Raw genomic sequence first — 11,053 nt, forward strand, 5'->3', positions numbered from 1 at the left:
TGGTATGCGAAATAAGACCGCGTCAAAACCGCGTGCTCTCTCAGATAAAAACAATCGCGTGTTACTGATTACTGATAGAATCCGATACTACAGAGAAGATATACGCGTTATCAAACGTGTAGTATTGTTCAATAATACAAAATGAGTGCGGGAAATGTTGTAATTCGTGATATGACGAGGGCGGACGTTCCTGTCGTACATCAGATGATCAAAGTAAGTTTGACATTGTACACATCCCATTACTCCTGTCACTAGCACAGAATATATATTATATTAGTAGTAACAACCTGTAGTGTGTTTGACTCACTCCAGTGTACTCTACATTCTACAATATATAAAGCGGTGATTCAAAATAAAACACTGTCGGCTATTTTCTTGTAATAGGATCTATTAATAAGCTAAAAACATGTGAAGTGTAAGATAAACATCACGAGTTAACTGAATTGACGAAGAAGCAAACAATTTGACATTTTTAATTGTACTAGAGCTCGCCCAATGGTCGAAATTCGACCTTAGTTTCAACGACATTAGGAACGTTTTGTAAAAAATATTGACTTTATCTTTTTTTTTCAACTCTTGTCTCTGGGACTCAGCTGTAGCTCTACCATGAGTTTAAAGCTATAGTATTTTTCGATACTCGATACCGACTACCGTAAATTTTTAGTATGGCAAATTTTACAGCGCCTCTAACGGTTACTTGCGGAACTAAAATCGCCATACTAAATATTTACTTAGTGGGTATCGAGTATCGATAAATACTGTAGCCTTAAACTCATGGTAGAGCCACTGATCTCAGACTGGCCGTGTAAATATTGTCTAATAGTATCAGATTCAATAAAAAAAACTATAATGCATTTTCAATTTGTCACCTTGTTGTCAACAGACTTCAACCATAAATAAAAGAGTATAATTCGTATGTATAGGCTTGTTACTCAAAAATCTGTCATTTCTCATATGTGTGTGTTGTAGTTTGTGTAATGTTTTATTTGTTAAAAAATGTATGATAAAAACATAATTTCAAAATAATATCAGTTCGATGCACTCCTTTACCATATAAACTATAACTGTGCAAAATTTCATGCACCTAGGTTTCCCCATTTTTCGTAAAAAGGGTTACAAAGTTTTTCATTCGTGTATTAATATTATGATTTAAGCTATTAAATCGTATTAGTAAAAATTAATTGTGACTTGTTGGATTAGGTAATGTACTATGAGAGAAGATGATTCCTAGGCAGATGGAGGACCGCGGATAGTTTGGTCGCGTTATGTCAAACCCAGCCAGCCAGATCAGAATGTATGTCATTCTAATCTGGCTGGCTGGGATCCGAACAAATGACGTTGGACTGTCAACTGCTTATGAATCAATTTCCTCGATGGTAGAGTCAGAAGTTTACCTCTAAATAAGTCACCACGTCATGTTTCCATATAAATTTTGAGGAGTTCCCTCGATTAATCAAGGATCCCTTCATCAGGTCACCATTTTTGTGAGCATGGTACCTTCGAGGAAATTGATTCCTAGGCAGTTGACAGACCAACGTCATTTGGTCGGATGTGGGTCGGATCATGTCAAATGTGATCTGTCGGCTGGGTTTGGCGTATAGGCGTAGGCCCCTCATCTGCATAGGAATCAACTTTTCTGATAGTACCAAATTGGAATGATAAAATTTTTTGGTGTTTAGGCCATAGCCTATACAACAAAAATAAAATTTGGAAAATCGGTTCACAAACATTTTATCCGCCGTCAAGTCTGTCTAGCAATAAACTGAGGCGCTACACCAAAAATTACTGCCAATTTAAATTAAAAGAAAGCTTAGAACTGAGATTTATGCTTAATCATTTTTAAAACTTTAAATGAGACAAATATGTGAAGATTCATAATACATGAATGAATGCACTGGCGTTTATTTCGGGACGAATCAACAGAATGGCGCCGAGTCTAGACTCATGATGAGCACTGGCTGGTATACTGAGTTCAATTTCGGAACACGAGCACTAGACACTGGACACTGGTATATCGGGTAAGTCGGAAATTACATACAGGTTGATGTCATCTCCGCTAAGATACGGAACATTAGCGCGCCCGTATATCGACTAAATACGAAAGATAATACTTAATTAGTTTTCCTTTTCGACCTAATTACATTGTCCGGTCGGGAGAACTTTTATCTTAGATAGAGTGACCACGCAGCAGAAATTTTGGATTTTAAACTCAATTCTACCAACACACCAGATCTTTCGGCGCTGGACTTCTGCGTTAATTAAGATTTTAGTGTCATATAAAATTACCACTTACCTCAGATGTAAAATTTGATGAGCTGTGACATTGAAATGCGCAACTGCGAATTAAAAATAATGTATTCCAGTCTACATGCTATCAAATCCTTTGGCTTAATGCTACTTATTAAAATGACACGTCATATATATAGCTCCCACACCGGTTTCGGTGACGGTGGCCGGTTTCATTGAAACCAGGCCAGCTACGCAGGAGTCATTTTATAGTGCCCAGGTGTGTGCGCAGTACACAAGAGCACTCTCTATTCCTTTACTCTCATAACCCAGTGGGACGGCAGACCGACACGACTGGCGAGAGATCAGGCGCAGGACCGACTTTTTACATGCCCATCCGACGCATGGATCATCTTACTTGTCAGACAATCAGGTGATCCGCCTGCATTATTCTAACCAAACTTGGAAATAACATGTTTCCAACGCGGGAATCGAACCCACGACCTTCGAGTCAAGAGCCGAGCTCTGAACCACTGGACCACGGAGGCGTTACACGGACACGTCTTAAAAGTAAAAAATAAATCGCTTCCGGCGGCTAGTCCGGTTTTGCACCTCTAGCCTGGTGACCCTACTCTCCGAAGGCTTTTTATTATTACTCCGTCTCGAATAATGAGATTAAATTGGCAATTATAACTTTTACGTTGCTTGTCTCCGTTTCATTATTAAACAACTGAAATATGATGAAACAATACAATACGTTTGACCCGAGAGAGACTCGAGCGAAAATATAACAGATACGCAAGCAGATAACATTATTTAGTCTGAAAAATAATAATATGATAACTGATTACATTACCTTCGCTAATAGTAACTATATTATCAGACTTTTGGAGATTTTGGGCGTACTTGATAAGTCGAATCGGAAATTACTTTAATCGGAAGAGTAAACTGGAAAACAAACCATTTATATGATCGGAGCCTATCGCAGCAACGAGATAATTTAATACATTATGATAATTGAAGTTGGAACATATTAACATCTCAATACCTACCTAGAAACAGGTAGTTGCAAAAATCACACATTTTATATCATAATATTATATTACTCAACAACATAATGAAGTAGGTTATGCGGGGAACACAAATAGAGGCTGCAGAGGCTGCGCTCGCCACATCACGCGAATTGGCTTCATCAATATTAATATCACTCAAACGACCTCGCGCCCTACACTACATACTCGTACTATACTACTATACATACTAAGCTGTACACGATACATGTGGAAGTATAGAGACTGGACTCTATCATCTAAATAGGATGATGACAAGCTCAAAGATTAGCGATTTTTTTAAATAAAATAAAGAAATCACCGTTAAAAAATAAGTATTCCCAAAATTTCAGCTTGATAGCATTTGTATTTTTTTTGTTATTCGCCTTCAAAGTTGGATATTCAAGTCGTTTTTAGGGTTCCGTACCTCAAAAGGAAAAAACGGAACCCTTATAGGATCACTTTGTTGTCCGTCTGTCCGTCCGTCCGTCTGTCAAGACCCTTTTTCTCAGGAACGCGTGGAGGTATGAAGCTGAAATTTATATCAATTACTCAGGTCTACAGTCCCTTGAAGCTGTGAAAAAATCAAACTTCTAAGCCAACGCAATCAAAAGATACAGCCGTTTATGCCGCAAATTTTCGACACTTGCAAGGGAATCAAAACCTACAGGGTGCTTCCCGTGAACTCAGAATCTTGAAATTTGGTACGAAGCAACGTCTTATAGCATAGATAAAGGAAAAATTACGAAAACCATAAATTTTTAGTTACATCACATAATATATATTTTTTTAATAATTTTAAACTTACTACCCATTTCCTCATAAACGCGTAGAGGTATTAAATTGAAATTCATACCAAATACTCAGGTCTATAATACCTTTAAGCTGTAACAAAATCAAACTTCTATGTCAACGCAATCAAAAGAAACAGCAATTTAAGCTGCATATTTTGAAACTCGCAAGTACTCGCAAGGGAATCAAAACCTAAAGGGTACTTCCAGTCGACCTAGATTCTTGAAATTTGGCATGAAGCAACGTTTTATAGCACACATAAAGGAAAAATTCCGAAAACCTTAAATTTTTAGTTACATTACAAAATATATATTTTTTAATAAATATAAACTTATTACTTTTTTCCTCATGAACGCGTAGAGCTATCAAGTTGAAATTCATATCAAATACTTAGATCTTTGTACGGAACCCTCGGTGCGCGAGTCCGACTCGCACTTGGCCGGTTTTTTTTTTAAATTAAATACCTTAATATTTGTATACAATTCGATAACTTATGCAATTAAAAGCAACTTTTGTTATGAAACCACTTTCATAAACGCAATATTTAATATATCTGTCGAACAAAGTTGTCTCCCGATGCGTACAAACTACGAAAGAGTGACGTCATACTTTCGTGGCACTTTGTATGGAGCGTTTCGGGCAGGTCTTTTTATGAGATATTTGAATTGTCATATCTTGGTTAAATTTTTAAGCTATCAAAGTCATTCTTTCAACGATGTTTCTATTTTTTAAGTGTCTTTCAATTACCGATAAGAAAAAAAAATTGTCATCATGCCTATTCTCAACCTTACGCGAAATGTTATGTCATATGACATATCTAAAAAGTTATTTCGTGTTAATAGAGCTTTGAAGTTTGTCCTGAGCTGGAAAGATGGCCTATTAAAATGCAACACTCGCTATAAATTTAGTTTTGATAAAATTTGGCACCAGACTAAAACACGGGAAAATATGTAGAATGCTTTATAGTTTATATTCGGTTCAGAACATGTACGATTCACTTTTTGTACTCTATTAACCCTGGTGAAGTTGCGGGAAAAATGCAGTAAAAATAATATACAATATATTTCAAGTAACACATTTTCAACATTAAATTTTATTTTGGTATCAAAGTAGAATGATTATAAAATATATAAATGTATTCAATGGATAACATTTTATATTATCTTTGTTCATATCTCCTTGGTCTTTCTATAATCACGGTGCTTTTAAAATTATTTTCCAGATATAAGACAATCTCTATCGTACGCAATAGACCGGTAGGCCGCCTCATCTCAGCACACATCAAATTCGAATGAAACTCCACATAATTTATATGAGGCAGATCTCGGCGATACGAGGGATGATGTTCATTCAATAAATTATTTGCCGATATCGAGAATAATAGACTCTGGTTTTTGTTTCGTAATATTGCGATATTGCGGAATATAAACTAGCTTTACGACCGTCATGTCATGAATATTACCAACCCTGCTTAAAGAACTTTGCAGCTTTACGTTCTTGCACAGAACAAGCTTCTCTCTTACACTCTTTGAAATATATTGTATAGCTATTATAATAAATATATAAAATAAAACAAATTAATAATTATTATTTATTCTCGTCAGCAACAGCTGATGTGAGTAATGATATTGTATAAGAAAGACACGTATTAATAATTATTATTATGAAATAGTTTCCTACGACCATGACACGCGCCGGCATTCAGCCAGTTGTTTTCAACTGAACGGCACCTAAATTCTATATCAAAGATTCTCAAACTCTCAAAAAACCCTCAAGTAAATATAATATTCCATACATTTTAGGAAACCCCAACGGATGGAGATAATAATAATATTATGTCCTAGGTCGAACTAATAAATAATAATTTTATTTCTTCCGTCTTTCGAAAATGGCCGTATTGACTACGGTATCAAAAATATAATTGTATGGATTATTTCAGTATAACCCCCGAGCACGACACTTTAACGAATTAAATAATTGTGTTCCTGAGCCTTTGGGTTTTCCCAAAGGCTCAGGAACACAATTATTTAATTCGTTGTCAATGCTATAACCTCATACAAATATGTATGATGCCATTCGAAATGGCTTATTATACCCACATCATGACGTCATATATTATGCACGACGACTCAGTATATTATGAGGTTTACGTCCCTAAATGCGAACAAAGTTAGATTCTACGAGGATCACCCTTATGTCTTCGGCACTAAGGTCCCGTTGGGAGGTGAATTAATCTGAAAGCACTGTAGAAGCCCTACATTTTATAGGAATTCTGGCATCGCTATGGTGATAAGATGTACTCGCGGAATGTTCTTAGCCAGGAAAAAAAGTAATTAAAGTGTTAAATTTTTTTTCACTTTAATTACTTAATTAATCCCGTCGCACAAACATTGGTCGCTGTCAGTCTCGAGTTGTTAATTTACTATTATTTATTCAACAAATGCATTTATCAATATAACTGACCCGCCCCGGCTTCGCACGGGTATAAAATATAAATAGTCACTGAAAAAATTATTAAAATCGATACAGCAGTTTTATATTCATTATAGCGGTCGCCCGCGGCTCCGCCCGCTGCAAAAAGCATACCCAGGAAAGACTCGGTCAGCAAAATGATTGCCAGGTCAATTCACAGACTCCGACACTAAACATCGACGACGCCACAGTATAGCAATATTAGATGTCATATTGCTATACTGTGACGACGCAGTCATTATACGCAGGTGAGGCTGCACACTGCACATAATAATATAGTCTTCCTCCCGCACGCGCACCCTCGCCTTGGTGACGTCAACTATCGTAATATTTTAATTTCGCCATAACTTCTAAACCAAACGTCCAATTTTAATCATTTACCCCCTTATTAATAAACATTGTATAAGCTTAGAATAGTTATGCAGTGTTTTGTTCCTGTCACACAAGTGACATTTTTAATTGGATTGTAGAAGACAAAACACTGCATAACTATTCTAAGCTTATACAATGTTTATTAATAAGGGGGTATAAGACCAAATATTATCTTCATAAAATGTTCTTAGTGATGAAATAATTTATTTTGATAAGGATTAATTCGCATGAGTAAAATAAATGCGTTTAAATGTAGTCCAAAAAAAAATTAAGATTTAAACAATGGTTGTTCTGCCTCACTTGACATAGATAGGTATAGTGTGTTGCGGATATTTTTATAGATAATTATAAGATCTACATTTACTTAGAACATTGTATGGTTCTATCTTTTATAGTTTAGGCAGCGTACGCAAAATAAGTAAATTTTCTGGTTGTTACCGAAAAACTGAAATATCTCACGGAACCCTATATTTTCCAAAATATAGCCTATGTTACTCGTAAATAATGTAGCTTTCGAATGGTGAAAGAATTTTTAAAATCGGTCCAGTAGTTTTTGAGCCTATTCATTACAATTAAACAAACCAACAAACAAACGAAGTTTACCTCTTTATAATATTAGTATAGACTTATCTATACTAATATTATAAAGAGGTAGCCGATTCAAAAACCCACTGAAGATGCATACAAAATTTGTTTAAAATCAGTAAAGCCGTTTCGGAGGAGTACGCGGCCTAACATTGTGACACGAGAATTTTATATAAGATCCTCTTTATAATATTAATATAGATTTTAATTATTGCGTGACCAATACATGATAATATATTTAAGTTAGTAGCAGTATGTCATCCATCCTGAGCTTTGTTTCCATATATAAATATACAATGTATAAGCAATGAATTCAATACTTATGTTTCAAACTCTTTATTATTTTATATTACGTAATGTGTACGCTGTTATTATTTCATAATCATGCATATTTAAGACTTTTGTGTGTTCTTGAATAATAATTTTAGCTTGCCATCTTTTCAGCACGTCAACGGCATCTGCTTTCTTTTTCCCGGCCGGATGTATTCTATTCAATTGTATCACTAGAATCAATCTCCCGGAAATCAAAACATTTACCATTACATTTTACATTTTGTAATCACGAAATATTTATTTACACCGAGATAATATTATAGTTGAAATTAAGTTTAACGTAAATTGTTATAAAAACTAAACATAATATATAAAGCTTACAAATGTATGTATGGGTGTGTGTGTGTGCAGGAGCTGGCGGCGTACGAGGGAGTTCCAGACGGACCGAGACTGTCACAAGAGGGTAAGTTGTATTGAGATAAAATTAAGGATCAATCGTCGTGCTATATCCATATTATCTTTTTAATATTATAAATGTGAAAGTATGTCTGTCGGTCTATCTGTCGGTTACCTCTTCACACTCAAACTGCTAAACTAATTTTGCTGAAATTTGGTAGAGAGAATCTTTGAGTCCCGAGAAAGGACATAGGACACTTTTTTATCCCGGAAGAATATTTTTGTGTCATCTAGTTGATAATATTTTTAAAGAAGTACCGTTGAATAGAAAATAGATTTGACTTAAATCTAAAAACATTATTTTAAACACAACACAAGGAAAATTTGTCCAAATACGCGATTTTACTTCTTGCAGCAGTTTCTTCCACACAACCTTGAAATTTAAGACCAGTAATATTATGTTTTATGTTCCCATTGGATCCCATTAAGATGGAGGTCTGGTATCCTGTGCTATGCCTAGTTGAGGCACCGGTCTCCCACAAAACAGTTAATTGTACTTTATTTTAATTTATTTGTAACAATATTGTGTGTTTTGTGGTGAAAACAATAAATATTTTTTCATTTTATTCATTTTACCCTAAATTCTCGCGAACTTCCGGCGGGATGCAAATGCACCCATCCCACAGGTATGTCGTGTGCCAGATCTCATATACATTGTTTAGTACTTTCGAAACATTTTCATTGCCAACAAACAACAAAAACAATATACTTTATCCCACCTAAAATAGATAATACGTAACAGATACTGCGAAGTGCGACGACGACTGAGGAAAACCCGGGTAGTTTATCATTTATCTCTTATCAATTAAGAGTTTGTTGTCATGCGTTTGTCATGTCTGTTTTTAATTTCCTGTTACCAAGCAAAAATTGTACTGTTTGAAATCGCACTCAAACACGATTCTTGCATATATATTGAAAACCTGTCAGATTTTCCAATAAATATCCGTGAGTGGACTCGCGGCTGTAAATTTAATTAAAGACCTCATACTATGACGACATGCAAATGTTGTCCTTTTGAGTCTCCATTATGTTACGCACTTTATGTACTTTTCTTATGGCTTTAATTGGCTTTAATCTTAAATGTAATAGCTTTTTGTAGCGATGCAATGTACAAACGTTCGACGCGCGACTGTATCTATGCAAACGCGCAAATATATCACGATCGCATCGCTACCAGAAGTCGCCGTGTCCAAGGGCCTTAAGGCATATTATCTCATCTCACCGACAGATCTCATCCGGGACGGTTTTGAGACATCCCCTCCGTGGTACTTCGGCCTAATCGGCGAGCTCAACGGGGAAGTGGTGGGGTACGCGCTGTGTAACCGCGCCTACTCTAGCTGGACCTGCCGCGCGCTGTACATTGAGGACCTGTACGTGCGGCCGGCGGCGCGCGGGGCGGGCGTCGCGCGCCTCATACTGCAGCGGCTGTGCCAGGTACTGTGCGGGCGAGCGCGGGGGGCGGCGCGGGCGGCGGGGACAACCGCCCCTACTCCAGCTGGACCTGCCGTTGCCAGCTGGATCCGCGTCATGAACTTCAGACTATCTGGAATCTACCTATATCTTAAGCTGCCTACACCATAAACCTAAACTAAGGTCTTGTTGCTTCTAAGCCGTTATTTCCAATTTGTTCTATATAAGACCATCTAGAATCTAGATCATTAATATTAGGCATTACACTTGAATACCTAAGCAATTTGGGCCCTACGTCAATAAACATGACTATGTTGGCAGCTGGCGGTGAAGCAGAACGTGCACCGCGTGGACTGGCACGTGCTGGTGAACAACTCGCTGGCGCTGGGCTTCTACCGGCGGCTCGGGGCCAAGGACCTTTGCGTGGTGGAGGAGCGCACCGCCATGCGCCTGCCGCGCGACCGCATAGAGGCCGTCGCGCGCGGTGAGCTGCTGCCCAGAGAACAGTAGTGACGTCATGGATATGTTGCTGACGTAGTTTTTTTATTGAACAATGTTTTCACAATATAAGGTTCGGTAAATTGAACGGAAACTTTGTGCTTATGATTTACGTTCAAGGTTCCCTGTAGGATTTTGCTGGTGACCACATTGCACTAAGATCTTGGGCAATCCTTAGCAGAAATTTTCTATTATTACATAAGTAATTTAGGTTTGATAAAATCATCAAGCCTAAACACTATAATTTTTGAAAAGCGAATGAAAAACTATTTTTTGATATTATATTTACTGTGGTCGCCTTTAAAGTGCAGTATTTTGTATGTTTAGCTTGAAAAATGCTGTACGTAGCCACAGTATAGCAATATTAGTCATATTGCTATACTGTGACGTAGCTATGTGCTACGACGCGTAGCTATACGTAGCGCTTCGCTACGCATCGCTACGAGTGCTACGCGCCGAAGCAGGACGTAGCGGTGTGCTACGCGCGGCGCCTACGTAGCGCTACGAAGGGCGGCGTAGCGTCTACGACGCATAGTTACTTTACTGCTACCATTTGCCAATGATAGCAGTTTGATAATTGATTATACCGCTTACTCGCATGGAAGTAGCGGTTCATGGTGCTTTGTACTTTACGTACTCTAGATGTACTCATACTGTAACTTGTTGTAATAAAAGAATATTTATATTATTGGTCTTTTGTATTTCATTCAAGTCATACTACTACTACACTACTACAGTAATAATCTAAGACTTATTATTATATATTATATTATTACAGTCATGATAAATATTAATTTAAGAAATAACCCTCATCTAATATAATATGGTACAGATATAGACTACGTGCTGTCGCGAAGGCTACACAAGGTCTGGATACTCAACATGAATATAATGAAGCAATTTCGGATATTGGTAAACGT

General features: G+C 37.0%; 1 protein-coding gene across 1 annotated transcript; it reads left to right on the top strand.

Moving 5' to 3' along the window:
• LOC121729997 (thialysine N-epsilon-acetyltransferase-like) lies at positions 1–10,778 on the top strand. The gene is made up of 4 exons (XM_042118790.1): positions 1–213; positions 8,181–8,232; positions 9,454–9,659; positions 9,957–10,778. Exons 1-4 carry the CDS (start codon positions 142–144, stop codon positions 10,143–10,145), a joined length of 519 nt encoding a protein of 172 aa, XP_041974724.1. The 5' UTR covers positions 1–141; the 3' UTR covers positions 10,146–10,778.
• Positions 10,779–11,053: the final 275 nt, after the last annotated feature.

This window comes from Aricia agestis, chromosome 8 (assembly GCF_905147365.1).
Source record: "Aricia agestis chromosome 8, ilAriAges1.1, whole genome shotgun sequence".
Taxonomy (NCBI): domain Eukaryota; kingdom Metazoa; phylum Arthropoda; class Insecta; order Lepidoptera; family Lycaenidae; genus Aricia; species Aricia agestis.